General features: G+C 41.2%; 1 protein-coding gene across 1 annotated transcript in view; it reads left to right on the plus strand.

Moving 5' to 3' along the window:
* The window catches only part of LOC121565017 (ubiquitin-associated and SH3 domain-containing protein B-like), a 52,597-nt gene extending 37,615 nt beyond the window's left edge, over positions 1-14,982 (plus strand). Inside the window, exons 5-14 of the mRNA XM_041875964.1 lie at positions 6,850-7,019; positions 8,929-9,137; positions 9,424-9,571; positions 10,238-10,361; positions 10,546-10,668; positions 10,779-10,871; positions 11,644-11,788; positions 12,440-12,546; positions 12,888-12,997; positions 13,290-14,982. Of these exons, the coding sequence (XP_041731898.1) occupies positions 6,850-7,019; positions 8,929-9,137; positions 9,424-9,571; positions 10,238-10,361; positions 10,546-10,668; positions 10,779-10,871; positions 11,644-11,788; positions 12,440-12,546; positions 12,888-12,997; positions 13,290-13,427 (1,367 nt within the window). The 3' untranslated portion in view covers positions 13,428-14,982. The remainder of the gene's footprint in view (positions 1-6,849; positions 7,020-8,928; positions 9,138-9,423; positions 9,572-10,237; positions 10,362-10,545; positions 10,669-10,778; positions 10,872-11,643; positions 11,789-12,439; positions 12,547-12,887; positions 12,998-13,289) is intronic.
* Positions 14,983-15,782: the final 800 nt, after the last annotated feature.

The following is a 15,782-nucleotide window of genomic DNA, read 5'->3' on the forward strand; positions in this document are numbered from 1 at the left end:
TTTTTTCTAAGAGTGTATGGTCTTTATCATAACACCCATTAACAAAATGTGAGCACGCGCAAGCACAAAGTAGGTGCCCGTGAAAAAAACGGGCCTGCCTATAGAAATCAAATGCCTGTCCAACTGATTCATTCTGGCGCCGGCCCTGACTGTAATGCTAAATCCTAAAGAGATTATCTTCACCATAAGGCACCGGCAGTTTGGAGCTTCATTTCAAATTGTGCATGGTGGATTATAACACGTCAGAAAAGGTTGTTTGGAAAATATTGGGACATTTTGCTCCACTCTGTAGATGTTTTATTGCTTCTACAGATTGTGAATTAAAAATAAACATTTTTGCTAAAAGTATTATTATATTATTGATTGATTGACTATGACTTTTCAGATCACCCAGTAATGCGATCTGCAAGGTTAGTTCCAGGTAAATATTCCTGGACCTGTGTCCAAAAACAAGCTACAAATGGACAGAACCAAAACAAATGATCTAATGATTCTGTCTCTTCACAGCAAAATCTGCAGAGCTGGGAAGATTGTATCCCCCATATAAATAACATTCTATTGGTAGCAAGAATTTTATATAATAATTTAAATTGAAAGATTCAAATTTTTGAATCCGGTGTCGTTTTGCATGTCAGTTCATAAACACTATGCCATGGGATCGGTACATCAAAGATCTCTTCCCAACTATTTTGCAATCTATATGGGACGGCTGTCAATCCTTTGGTCCTTAAGTGAAACTGATATACTTTTTTATTTATCACAGTTTTCCTTAACCAATTATGTTCTTTAATGCAAGGCCGACAGACAAGGTCCTTACTTTCTCCCCCTTCCACTTTCCTCTTCCACTTTTGCGGTAAGGCTGCAATTATTTGGTTGTAATTTTGGGTAGAGCAGACATTTCCATATGTTTTTGTTAGCTGCATGTGCGACATAACTCCACCAGTCCTACCGATGATATCATTTACGAAGATTATACCTTTTTTAAACATTCTGTCAAAAAATAAAGTTTTTTGTCAATTAGTATATTTGAATTTAACCACAATATTTGTTGCATTATTTGTTCTGTCGTTTCTGGAGGATAAATTGAAATTGCAACCAACTTTCTATGGCTTGTTTTAGAAATAGTGATATTTGGGAGATTATTTCCTTTTCAAATAACTGAAAGTGAGAGGTTGTAATCTGAATAAAGGGAAAAAGGCCTTTCTTGAACATTGGGTGAGACAATCTTACTAATTTGCTTGAGAACCAGTTCGGATTTAAGTATAACTTTTGTATGACTGAAGCTTTTAGTGATAGGTCTAATGCTTTAATATTTAATAATTTCTGTCCTCCGAATTCATATTCATTATATAAATATGCCCTTTTAATTTTGTCTGGCTTGCCGTTCCAAATAAAATTGAATATTTTTTTCTCATATAATTTAAAAAACTGTTCGCTAGGCGTAGGCAAGACCATAAGCAAATAGGTAAACTGGGATAATACTAAAGAGTTAATCAGGGTGATTTTCCCACAAATTGACAGGTATTTTCCTTTCCATGGTAGTAAGATCTTATCTATTTTTGCTAACTTTCTATAAAAATGTATTGAAGTGAGATCATGTATTTCCTTTGGGATATGTATTCCGAGTATATCCACATCACCATCAGACCATTTTATTGGTAAACTACATGGTAATGTAAAAATTGTATTTTTTAGTGATCCAATACGTAATATAGTACATTTGTCATAATTTGGTTGTAATCCAGAGAGGTTAGAACATGTATCTAGATCCTCTATGAGGCTGTGGAGGGATTCTAGTTGTGGATTTAAAAGAAAACATGAATCATCAGCGTACAATGACACCTTTGTTTTTAAGCCCTGTATTTCTAATCCTCTGATATTATTATTGGATCTGATTTTAATAGCTAACATCTCGATGGCCACAATAAATAGATATGCCGATAGTGGACAACCTTGTTTCACTCCTCTTGACAGTTTAAAACTTTCGGAGAAATAGCCATTATTTACTATTTTACACATAGGGTTACTATACATGATTTTGACCCATTTTATAAGAGATTCTCCAAAATTGAAATGCTCCAGGCATTTATATATAAACCCCAGTCGAACTTTATCAAATGCCTTTTTCGAAGTCTGCTATGAATAGCAGGCCTGGTTTCCCATATTTTCCATAGTGTTCTATTGTTTCCAATACTTGCCTTATATTATCTCCAATGTATCTTCCATGTAAAAAACCTGTCTGATTAGAATGAATAATATCCGACAATACCTTTTTAATTCTATGCGCTATACATTTTGCTAGGATTTTTGAATCACAACACTGAAGTGTAAGGGGCCTCCAATTTTGTAAATGGACTGGATCTTTATATTTTCCACTTGTATCCTGTTTCAGTAATAATGAGATCAGACCTTCTTCTTGAGTGTCAGATAATCTACCATTTACATAGGAGTGGTTAAAACATGCTAATAACGGTCCTCTTAGTATATCAAAAAAGGTTTGGTATACCTCGACTGGTATGCCATCCAACCCTGGAGTTTTCCCGGACTTAAAGTCTTTAATTGCTCCTCTGTAATTTCACCTTCACATGAGTCTTTCTGTGTGGCTGTTAATTTGACATTATCAATAGAAAAAAATCTCTACAATTAGCTTCAGTTAGAGGAGATGGAGGCGACTGAAAAGAAAACATATGCTTAAAGTACTTTGTTTCTTCCTTCAAAATATCATTTGGTGAATTATGGGTGACTCCGTCAATTGTAACCAGTTTCATTAAGTTATTTTTGGTAGCATTCCTATGTTGAAGATTAAAAAAGAATTTTGTGCATTTTTCCCCATATTCCATCCAGTTTGCTTTATTTTTATAATATATTACACTTGATCTTTCTTGAATAAGTTTCTCCATTTCTTTTTGTTTTTCCTCTAATTTATTCTGAGCCTCTATGTTACAGTTTTTATTGCCATCTATCTGTTCTGTTAGACTTTCTATTTCCTTTCTTAGTATAAACTCTTTTGACCTAAATTGCTTTTGTTTTCGAGATGAGTACTGAATTGCATGGCCTCTAAAGGCACATTTAAAGGTGTCCCATACAATAAGGGGGATTCGCTGTACCTATGTTATGTTGGAAAAAGTCAGTTATAAATTCCTTTGTTCTAATTATAAATAAATTATCATCCAATAGGCTTTGATTAAATTTCCAATATCCTCGCCCACGTGGAAATTCAGGAAGAGTAATGTATATGCCTATTATATGATGGTCCGACCGCATTCTGTCCCCTATCAACACTTTTTTTTACTTTTGGTGCCAACGAGAATGAGATAAGAAAGAAGTCAAGACGACTAGCTTGATTCAGTCTCCGCCATGTATATCTCACTAGATCAGTATATTTAAGCCTCCATATATCTACTAGTTCTAATGTATCCATGACATTCACAATTTCCTTAAGAGCATGTGGGTGATTGTTTGTGGTGTGATTTCCTTTACGGTCCATTGAGCTATTTAAAACAGTATTATAATCCCCCACCATAATAATATTGTCTTGAGTTGCTTGCAGGCTTGATAATTTATTATATATATTGTCAAAGAATTGTGGATCATCATTATTTGGTCCGTAAAGGTTAATGAGCCATATCTGTTTATGGTCCAATAACATATGTAAAATTATCCATCTACCTTGCGTATCTATTTGGACAATTTGCACATTCGGATCGAAATTACTATTAATTAATATCATCGCCCCTTTTGAATTTCTTTGCCCATGGGAGAAGTATATTTCCCCCCCCCCCCATTCTTTTTTCCACGCTACTTCATCTCGAATTGTTGAATGAGTTTCCTGTATACAATAGATATTATATTCCTTCTCTTTGAGCCATGTAAATATTGTTCTTCTTTTGTTATTATCAGCTAAATCATTACAATTATAACTGGCTATACTTATTTCACCATACATCATAATGAGATACAAGTTTCAAGTCTATTTATCATTATATATGTTTGTAAATTTACCAATAAAAAATAGCGTAATGATTGAGTGTCCATATAGCTGTACCGTGATATTTGCATTGCTACGGAGTAACCCTACAATTGTTCTCCACTAATTCCCCCGCTAAAGCCCCTCCCCATCCCAAGTTGAGCTCAGCATCCCACCCACGTCCCTCCGTATCCCTAAGGCCCGAGAGGCCAGGACCCATCCATCGAAAACAGCACACAGTGCCACCCACAAAACAGAAGCAGATTAACCGCCAAAAGCATTTCCAATGCTTTCACCTCTCTATATATATATCTATATACAGTGGGGAGAACAAGTATTTGATACACTGCCGATTTTGCAGGTTTTCCTACTTACAAAGCATGTAGAGGTCTGTCATTTTTATCATAGGTACACTTCAACTGTGAGAGACGGAATCTAAAACAAAAATCCAGAAAATCACATTGTATGATTTTTAAGTAATTAATTTGCATTTTATTGCATGACATAAGTATTTGATACATCAGAAAAGCAGAACTTAATATTTGGTACAGAAACCTTTGTTTGCAATTACAGAGATCATACGTTTCCTGTAGGTCTTGACCAGGTTTGCACACACTGCAGCAGGGATTTTGGCCCACTCCTCCATACAGACCTTCTCCAGATCCTTCAGGTTTCGGGGGCTGTCGCTGGGCAATACGGACTTTCAGCTCCCTCCAAAGATTTTCTATTGGGTTCAGGTCTGGAGACTGGCTATGCCACTCCAGGACCTTGAGATGCTTCTTACGGAGCCACTCCTTAGTTGCCCTGGCTGTGTGTTTCGGGTCGTTGTCATGCTGGAAGACCCAGCCACGACCCATCTTCAATGCTCTTACTGAGGGAAGGAGGTTGTTGGCCAAGATCTCGCGATACATGGCCCCATCCATCCTCCCCTCAATACGGTGCAGTCGTCCTGTCCCCTTTGCAGAAAAGCATCCCCAAAGAATGATGTTTCCACCTCCATGCTTCACGGTTGGGATGGTGTTCTTGGGGTTGTACTCATCCTTCTTCTTCCTCCAAACACGGCGAGTGGAGTTTAGACCAAAAAGCTATATTTTTGTCTCATCAGACCACATGACCTTCTCCCATTCCTCCTCTGGATCATCCAGATGGTCATTGGCAAACTTCAGACGGGCCTGGACATGCGCTGGCTTGAGCAGGGGGACCTTGCGTGCGCTGCAGGATTTTAATCCATGACGGCGTAGTGTGTTACTAATGGTTTTCTTTGAGACTGTGGTCCCAGCTCTCTTCAGGTCATTGACCAGGTCCTGCCGTGTAGTTCTGGGCTGATCCCTCACCTTCCTCATGGTCATTGATGCCCCATGAGGTGAGATCTTGCATGGAGCCCCAGACCGAGGGTGATTGACCGTCATCTTGAACTTCTTCCATTTTCTAATAATTGCGCCAACAGTTGTTGCCTTCTTACCAAGCTGCTTGCCTATTGTCCTGTAGCCCATCCCAGCCTTGTGCAGGTCTACAATTTTATCCCTGATGTCCTTACACAGCTCTCTGGTCTTGACCATTGTGGAGAGGTTGGAGTCTGTTTGATTGAGTGTGTGGACAGGTGTCTTTTATACAGGTAACGAGTTCAAACAGGTGCAGTTAATACAGGTAATGAGTGGAGAACAGGAGGGCTTCTTAAAGAAAAACTAACAGGTCTGTGAGAGCCGGAATTCTTACTGGTTGGTAGGTGATCAAATACTTATGTCATGCAATAAAATGCAAATTAATTACTTAAAAATCATACAATGTGATTTTCTGGATTTTTGTTTTAGATTCCATCTCTCACAGTTGAAGTGTACCTATGATAAAAATGACAGACCTCTACATGCTTTGTAAGTAGGAAAACCTGCAAAATCGGCAGTGTATCAAATACTTGTTCTCCCCACTGTAACTATTTTTTTTTAAATTATGCATATCCTATTTTCCATCATTATCAATTAATATGCGTAATAATGTCGGCAGTTCACGCGTAGGATTCTAACATATAACCCGGATTGCCATTGTATTACATTTAATTCATTGACAAGCAATTATTATCCTAGCAATTAATTCCCGTGGTCCATCCCATACCCCCCTCCCCCAACATCCCCACCCCCACAACAGATGCCAGACAAGCACACACGCACATACTCACATACTCCAACACACTCAACCCCCCTCCTCCACAATCCACCATAAAATCAGATACTCAACGGCTGTTATATCCCAGAGCCCAACTCGAGAAATAACTTGATTTACGAGTGCACATACAGTTAAAGCTGATTGGGAAAGCATGGAGATTGAGCAGAAATTGATAACAATGTGAGATTTGATTAATCTACTTAATCTATGTCAAGTCCTAGGTGATGGAGATCAGATCCACCCTCTTCACCTGAGACACAAACACTCTGATCCCCTGTTGTAACCATTTTCCCAAGCATCTCCATGCGGTCAGACCTTTGATTATTTTGTGCCACCTGGGCCACAATGATAAACCCCCTCTCTGATTGTCCGAGTGTGACCCCCTCCCCATGGGTTACTGCAGCCAGTGTTGCCAGCACTGCCACTACCTGGGTGGGCGTACCCCACCGGAATCCCCACCGGCTAGGTAAAAGGTCGTCAAGGTTCTCATTAGCAGCTTTGAGAATTTCCTTGTATATTATGCTCTCCCATCAGGGGGCTCTGGCTTTGTAGGACCAACCCTGCCAGGCAGGCTCAGAATCTTGAGGGGGCGGTGCTGCTCAAGTAGGTCTCTGATTTACGATTTGCTGCGCTAGATTCCCTCCGTAGTAGTTTGCCCCACATAAATGACTTTCTTCATATTCTTTACCTTTATTCACTCGTTCCTTCTCTCTCTGTCTCAGATGTCCATTTAGAGCCCCATAAGAAGCAGCTCCATCTGACGTTAGCCTACCACTTCCCCACCAATCACCTGTCCTCCCTGGAAAAGCTGGCTAAGGGAATCGAGGTGAAGCTAGGCTGTGATTGGCTGGCTGTCCTTTTCTCCCGGGACATTCGGTTTACCAATCATGAGGTAATAATAACCACTTTGTTTTCTGACATAAACCCTGTCCACCTTCATTTCACATCCAATACTACTCTTGTACAGTCGTGGTCAAAAGTTTTGAGAATGACATAAATGCTAATTTTCACGAAGTCTGCTGCCTCAGTTTTGATGATGGCAATTTGCATATACTCCAGAATGTCATGAAGTGTGATCAGATTAATTGCAATTAATTGCAAAGTTCCTCTTTGCCATGAAAATGAACTTAATCCCAAAAAAACAATTTCCACTGCATTTCAGCCCTGCCACGAAAGGACCAGCTGCCATCATGTCAGTGATTCTCTCGTTAACACAGGTGAGAGTGTTGACGAGGACAAGGCTGGAGATCACTCTGTCATGCTGATTGAGTTAGAATAACAGACTGGAAGCTTTAAAAGGAGGGTGGTGCTTGAAATCATTGTTCTTCCTCTGTTAACCATGGTTACCTGCAAGGAAACACGTGCCGTCATCATTGCTTTGCACATAAAGGGCTTCACAGGCAAGGATATTGCTGCTAGTAAGATTGCACCTAAATCAACCAGTTATCGGATCATCAAGAACTTCAAGGAGAGAGGTTCAATTGTTGTGAAGAAGGTGTCAGGGCGCCCAGGAAAGTCCAGCAAGCGCCAGGACCATCTCCTAAAGTTGATTCAGCTGCGGGATTGGGGCACCACCAGTGCAGAGCTTGCTCAGGAATGGCAGCAGGCAGGTGTGAGTGCATCTGCACGCACAGTGAGGCGAAGACTTTTGGAGGATGGCCTGGTGTCAAGAAGGGCAGCAAAGAAGCCACTTCTCTCCAGGAAAAACATCAGGGACTGACTGATATTCTGCAAAAGGTACAGGGATTGGACTGTTGAGGACTGGGGTAAATCTCTGATGAATCCCCTTCATCTCTGATGAATCCCCTTTCCGATTGTTTTTGGGCATCCGGAAAACACCTTGTCCGGAGAAGACAAGGTGAGCGCTACCATCAGTCCTGTGTCATGCCAACAGTAAAGCATCCTGAGACCATTCATGTGTGGGGTTGCTTCTCAGCCAAGGGAGTGGGCTCACTCACAATTTTGCCTAAGAACACAGCCATGAATAAAGAATGGTACCAACACATCCTCCAAGAGCAACTTCTCCTAACCATCCAAGAACAGTTTGGTGACGACCAATGCCTTTTCCAGCATGATGGAACACCTTGCCATGAGGCAAAAGTGATAACTAAGTGGCTTGGGGAACAAAACATCGACATTTTGGGTCCATGGCCAGGAAACTCCCCAGACCTTAATCCCATTGAGAACTTGTGGTCGATCCTCAAGAGGCGGGTGGACAAACAAAACCCCACAAATTCTGACAAACTCCAAGCATTGATTATGCAAGAATGGGCTGCCATCAGTCACGATGTGGCCCAGAAGTTAATTGACAGCATGCCAGGGTGGATTGCAGAGGTCTTGAAAAAGAAGAGTCAACACTGCAAATATTGACTCTTTGCATAAATTTAATGTAATTGTCAATAAAAGCCTTTGACACTTATGTAATGCTTGTTATTATACTTCAGTATACCATAGTAACATCTGACAAAAATATCTCATAACACTGAAGCAGCAAACTTTGTGAAGACCAATACTTGTGTCATTCTCAAAACTTTTGACCACGACTGTACTTTCTACTAATCAACCATGACATGGACCTTGTACCTTCTACAAGACAAGCTCATGAGGCATTTATAATACATGATATTCTTCAAGAATCAATGGGAATATACAGTAATGATTCATTTAGAACGGCTGTAAATATCACAGTGACCCTTTACGAGCTTGCCCATTTAAACCTATAGCCTTGCATTGTACTGTATTCTGGTGCTAGATATGGCATGGGTGTGCTCAAGCAGTGTCTTTCCCTCCCTCTGTTGCAGACACTGCGCGTGATGTATCCCTACGGCCCTCAGAATGAGGACGAGCTGGAGCTGGTCCCGGGCGACTTTGTCTTCATGTCTCCCTTGGAGCAGAACAACACCAGCGAGGGCTGGGTCTATGGGTCTTCCCTGGCCACGGGGCTGTCCGGCCTATTGCCTGAGAACTACGTCAGCCGGGCAGACGAGTGTGACACCTGGGTCTTCCACGGGTGAGCCCTCAGAATGTGCTGTGCCAGTTTGAGAATGTATTACTTTCACCAGCTTCTTACTTACAGTCCTGGGTCCAGAACATGGGGGCAGGGGTCAATTCCATTTCAATTCAGTAAATCCAGAAGGAACTGTTTGCTTCTTGAATTGACTTAATTGAAATGGAATTGACCCGCACCCTGGGCTAGAACACTGTAGAAGAGCGTGGAGAGTTCTGCTCAGTAGTCAGTAGTGATGCATGAGTAGGAGTGAGTATGTGTGTTAACTCTTGTCCTCTACCCTGTGCAGATCACACTCCTTCTTCAGTTGCTCCGCCCCCTCCGACAAAGGGAGCAAAGAAAGGGGCCCATTCGATGGGCTGCTGGACAGCCGTCGCCTCGACAACACAAGCCCTGGGGACACACCCACTTTGAGCCTCATCTGTCATCCCATGCAGGTACTGGTACTTTTTCCAAAGAACAGAAGGAAGTCTCTTTAACTAAACCATACAGCCTTTCCTAACCAGGATAAGTAGTGCCTAGCGTTTAATCCTGATCAGGAAAAACTCCTGGTCCTGGTTATGATATGCAACAGGATTCTTATTATTCTTGAAGAATGACTTCAATTCAAGATTATCATTGTAAACGAAAATGAAAACGAATCATGAAAAAACAAGTTTCCTTCCACCATATTCTTTGGACCAGTCTTTGCGCTATTCCTTTTAAATCCAAGTCACATTGAGATTGACTTTATAATTTATGTATTACTGCCTCCAGTTGCAAGAAATGACATCCCCGAAAACTTTACAGCACCAATGGCTCCTAGCCTCCCACGCATGCTTTCTGTCCCTAATACTAAAATTAAACTGAAACTAAATAATATAAAAACGAAATATAAATATTTGTATACAACTATAACTAAATAACAATTAGCAAATCAGGTCTGAAAAGGAAACTAAATTGAATTTTAAATAAAAAAATAAAAACTAATAGAAATAAAAACTAATATAAAAACACAAACTATAATAACCTTGCTTCAATAGCAAAGCGGTTTTTCTGGTGTACTGATAATTTCTCGAAAATGTTATGGATTTGATGCCCCAATTCACTGTATTGTTTCTTAGGTGCTTCGGGTCAGCAGCAATCACTCTCGGCTGCCCAAGCGAACCCTGTTTGTCTGTCGGCACGGTGAGCGGATGGATGTGGTGTTTGGGAAACACTGGCTTTCACTGTGCTCTGACTCCAAAGGTGAGCAGAGTCAGACCAATGGTACTGGAGGTGCAATCCTAAAAGCAAGTGTGCTTTCAAAGGAGGCATACATTTTGAGTTGGATGAATCTGATGTTTTGATTGGATAGATAAAACGGCAGTATTGTTTGTAGGTTTTGAAACCATAACAGCAGTGTGCTGGGTTGTGGTGTGCTATTTTACAGGTAGATATGTGCCCACTAACCTGAACATGCCAGTCAGCCTGCCTATGTGGAGTGGAGGACACCGATATTACGACATGGACACCCCCATCACTGTGTTTGGTTCCACACAAGCACAAATAGTGGGTATGTGGTTGTCAACACATAGTAGTAGGCTATGTTATCTGCCCAATTCCATATCTCATGTTTCATTACAGCGTGATAACAATCTATTCCCCTGTCTGTCTTTGTTGCAGGCGAGGCGTTGTTGGAGAGCAACACAGTGATCGACTTTGTGTACTGTTCGCCTTCTCTGCGCTGTGTCCAGACTGCTCAGAACATCCTCAAAGGTAACCAGCATGTAGTTACTTGCCACCACAAATCCTACTTAGGATAAAGAGCCATATCCATAATGTCCGCCTCTCTAACCCCTGATGAAGACTTAAAGGGGCATTCTGCAGTTGCTACATCCATTTTGGGGCTTATAAATGAATTATATGTACCCATTGATTCTTGAACAATCTAATTTATAAATGCTTCATGAGCTTAGCAACTGTCGTACCCCATCAGAACCAAAATATACAGTTTTTTTACTCCAATGTTTGTAAACAAAGTAAATGTAAACATGCACTGTATAGCCTACAAACATAGTTAAAACTATCATTTGATATCATGGATGGTCAGTTCTTGCATCCATAGCTCTGTCTATGAATTTGAAAATGGTTACATTTCTCCAGCCCCATCCCGAAACAGTGGCAGGGAGGACGCTTTGTTATTGTTTCAACTGTGGATTGCCCCTTTAGTGGTTGAAATGTTGTCAATAAACATAATTGAGAGCATATAATGTGTTCTGGTCCTGTGTTCTGGTCCTTTCCCCTGAGGCACTTATGTAGATCTGAGAGGGGGTTGGTAAATTTAGCCAATATGGTAGTAGTTCCCTTTCCTTCTGATAGGCTAAGTGAAATTGTCTCCATATTGCTTATCTTAATCCAATCCTTTCAGATCTACATAAGTGGCTAGGGGACTAGGGGACTAGGGGTTGTTTTTGGACAGGGTTGATGTGTGCAGCAGAGGCTGCAGTCTTCCTCTTGTGCTGATGCGCCTCTCTGTCTCCCCTTGCAGGTCTGCAGCAGGATGGCAAGCTGAAGATCAGAGTGGAGCCAGGGCTATTCGAGTGGACCAAGTGGGTCTCTGGGAGCTCCCTTCCTGCCTGGATCCCTCCCACAGACCTGGCTGCATCCCACTTCAGTGTAGACACAACATACAGGTGATACAGGCAAGACTGTTTCCTGGTTCACCTCCATACTGTACACTTACTGACCATTTACACTATACAAGCGGCACTTGCCTAGCCATGCTAGCCTCACCCTCATGTGGGTGCTAACAAGCTAGCAAGCAAGCTAGGTTGTGCTACGTATCAACAGCCATTGTCAGCCAATCCAGTAGGGGTTGGAAGCTATGGTGAGATTCGATTGGTCACTCGCGTCACAATATCACGGAGGATTTGAATAAAGTTCAGCTTTCCCCAGCTTTAGTCATACTCTGTTTAGCTCCCTCACTCATGCTCGCCTCGCTCAACGGTCCCCCCGCCCACTCCGCTTCTCTCGCTTTCCTTCCATTGAAAATGAATGGCTTCCGATGTTTCACTGTGCGATGCCGCTTCCTTGTGTAAACGCAGAGTTAGGCCTCATCCAGAAACAACCCCTAGTCTAGCCTTGGGCCTAGGCACGGATATAAAGAAACCAGATATGTACAAATAATATGGTCAACATTCCATTAAGCCTATCAAAGAAAATGATGGAGCTACTACCATATTGCCTATGCTTATTTAAGGTAGGGGCTAAGGGTTGTTGCTGGACGGGGCCGGAGCCTTTTCAGCCATGCCTCTGTCTCACGTTCTCACTGTTTCTTCCCACAGACCTCTCATCCCAATAAGCAAACTTAGCGTGTCGGAGTCCTATGACACGTACATGAGCCGGAGCTACCAAGTGACCAAAGACATTCTGTCTGACTGCAAAAACATGGGTAATTATGATGCAGGGTTCAATCACTGCTGTGGCTTTGGATGGGATGTGTATAAAAAAAACAGCCCTGGGTTCAATTAGTACTTATCTTTAAAATCCTTTAGCTGTGCTCGATTGAGCTTTCCTAGCACAATGGAATCAACGGAATAGTCCCAAAAGTGCAAACCCTGCTCATCTCCTACTCCACTCTAGACAGGTTCAATCAAACGCTCATGTATTTTAAAGAAAACCAATACTATTTGAATCCCAGATGTGATACAGAAATGTGTGGGATGGACATTGGGATTCATCTGGTCCATGTTGTTCTTCCCTTCCCTCATCTCCTCATCTCCCACTCTGTAGGAAACAACATACTGATTGTGGCCCACGCTTCCTCCCTGGAGGCCTGCACGCGACAGCTCCAGGGCCGCAGCCCTCAGAACTCGAAGGACTTCATCCAAGTAGTCAGGAAGGTTAGCTGAAGTTTATTTTACTCGCTCAATGTGATATTTTCTTTTGATCTCATTGTGTCTTCCCCCTCACTCTTTTTCACTCTTACTTTCACTCTGTCTCTCTGTATCTGTGTTTCAGTCTGTGTTTCTGTCTGTCTGTCTCTCTCTTTGTCTGCCTCTCCCTCTCTCTCTCGCTCTCTCTCTCTCTCTCTCTCTCTCTGTCTCTCTTTCTCCCCCTCTGCCTTTCCACCGCACTCCCTAACTTTCATTCTGCCTTTGTTGTGGCTGACGAGAGCCTCTTTCCCTCCTGTAGATCCCCTACCTAGGTTTCTGTTCCTGCGAGGAGCAGGCCGACACGGGGGTCTGGCAGCTGGTGGACCCACCCATCCTGCCCCTCACACATGGACCAAACCACAGCTTCAACTGGAGGGAGACCCTCCTCCAGGAATGACATCCGCTTCCCTGGAGAGCAGACTTGCTCAGCCCCATCCCGAGGCTTTAGTTTCTGCTCAAACAGCACTGAGAGACCCTGCCAGAGTCAATGGGTGGTTGGACCTGTATGTACTGTACTGTACATATTGTAATTTCACAGTATTGTTGACATTTTTAATTTGACAGTATTGTTGTTAGTGAGGGCAGAGGGAGAAGAGAGTGAAGTTGGAGAGGGCAGGGCTAAGTCTCAGGGCCTGGTTGATCGTGGAGGCTAGCACTCAGCTGGCTACAGCAACCACATGGACCATTATATATTACATCATCAACTGCGGGCCAGAAGGGAGTCATAAGGTTGAGAACATTGACCTAAAAAAACTAACACAGTAGTTTGTGTTTCGAAATGCAATTGTATCTCTTGTCCCGCTTGCAGATGAACTGTTGACGAGGGCAAATGTTATCCTCAAAAGCCCTTGATTGTAGCCGCAAGTCATCTTACAGATGTTTCCCAGCGTGGAATCTGTGTTTCTGTGTGTATAAAGTTGAACTCATTGTGGGAAATGCAAAACTTAATTCATGATCTCTTCAATACTGTAAGTACAACCACTTATTCAACCACTTAAAACTGATTGCAATGTGGTCAGTATGACGTATTTTATGACTTTATGGTAACGTTGTATAAAAATGTTTTGTTAACGTAAGTAACCAGAAAAAGATGTCTTTGCCTAGTTGTAATGTGTTTTGTGACCAGATAACAACCAACATATGACGTAAGATAACAACCAACATATGACGTATTTACTATGACATCTTGATCTCGTCATAAAAAATACATCTTTACGTGGTTGTAACTGAGACTAGTTGGAAATCTGTTTTTATGACTGCTTCACAACCAGAAAAGCAGTTTACAACCAGAAAATTACGTCATTAAGACGGCATGTGCCAAATGTTTTCCACTGGGCGGCTTTTCACCCGGTTTATTTGAAACAATCTCGATGGCACAAAATGCACTATTGACAATCACAGGTGAGCCTTGGTGAGGCAGGTCTAATAACCAGTAGTTAGGAACTTATACTGTATGTGTTTATTTTACATAATGTAAGGTCTTATGGCAGAATAGTTGTCGACCACTGCACCACCATTTATATTTTATTCAGATACTTAACAATTGAAGAGATTTTCTTCAAAAAAACATATAAAAAAGACCTGTCCCATGGTAGGAAAATACATGTTTTTCTCTGGTGCAGATTTCATTGTGACCTTATACAGTATGTGCATTTCATTGGGTCATGAAAATTGTTGTGAGTGCCTCTTAAGATTTAACCTGATTTCTCTTGATGTGTCAGTGGTGAAATCGGAGAGAAGTTCTCTGTTCATTGTGTCAACTTGAATGCTTTTGTTTAGCCTCATCTAAATCTATCTGAACTAATCTTTCTGCAAATAATGCACTGATTATTAAGGGGGCTCTAAAACAATGCTCTGGTGCTGTTCTTCCATTGATACATGCAAGTACAATACTTACAAGTACAATACTTACAAATACAATACTTACAAGTACAATACTTACAAGTACAATACTTACAAGTACAAGTACAATACTTACAAGTACAATACTTACAAGTACAATACTTACAAGTACAATTACAAATTCGTAATAAAGGTGTCAGTGAGGAACAAAGCAGGCCTACATCAGAAGTTAGCCACATGCACTGTTGAAGAAACCCTGTAAACCTGAAAACTGAGGAGGAAGCCATCTGTGTCAATTTGTGTTAATTTATTGTCTCAAATATTATATTTCCAAAAAGTATATAAACGTTAATTTAAGTTTTTCACCAAAATGCTAAAAGTTAAGTCAAACATATTCTTTAGGAGGACTGGTGGGCTAAGATGTGCAAAATATTTAAATGAAAACAAACTGATTGAATGTGGAGATGATACAGTATTCATAGAGACTTGCCACATCCCTGTATATTCAGATATGAGCATATCTGAGGTGTGTTCTTTATTTTGTTTCAAAAATTGTCCGAATTACCCCCATATGATACTGACAGTATCACTGTTTCAGATGTGTAGAAGTTACATATCAAATAAAAAAAATCAGGTCATTTCGTTTTGTATTGTTATCAATTTTTTTTATTCGATGAAGAACTCCTTCAACATCTTGTTCAATACGTAGTATTATGGTTTAGCCACTAGGTGTAGGTATAAGACCTTTGGAGTTGACTACATACAGTATCTATTTTAGGGAGAAAATGAGCATGAAGCAGAGGCTTAATGCCCATATGGGGCACATGGGAACATTCCTCCTCAGATTTGTCTTGTTATTTTTTTCAGATGTTAAATTAATTACTAAACTTGTGGCTCTAGATTGCAGGAA

This window comes from Coregonus clupeaformis, chromosome 5, assembly GCF_020615455.1.
Source record: "Coregonus clupeaformis isolate EN_2021a chromosome 5, ASM2061545v1, whole genome shotgun sequence".
NCBI classification, from domain to species: Eukaryota; Metazoa; Chordata; class Actinopteri; order Salmoniformes; family Salmonidae; genus Coregonus; species Coregonus clupeaformis.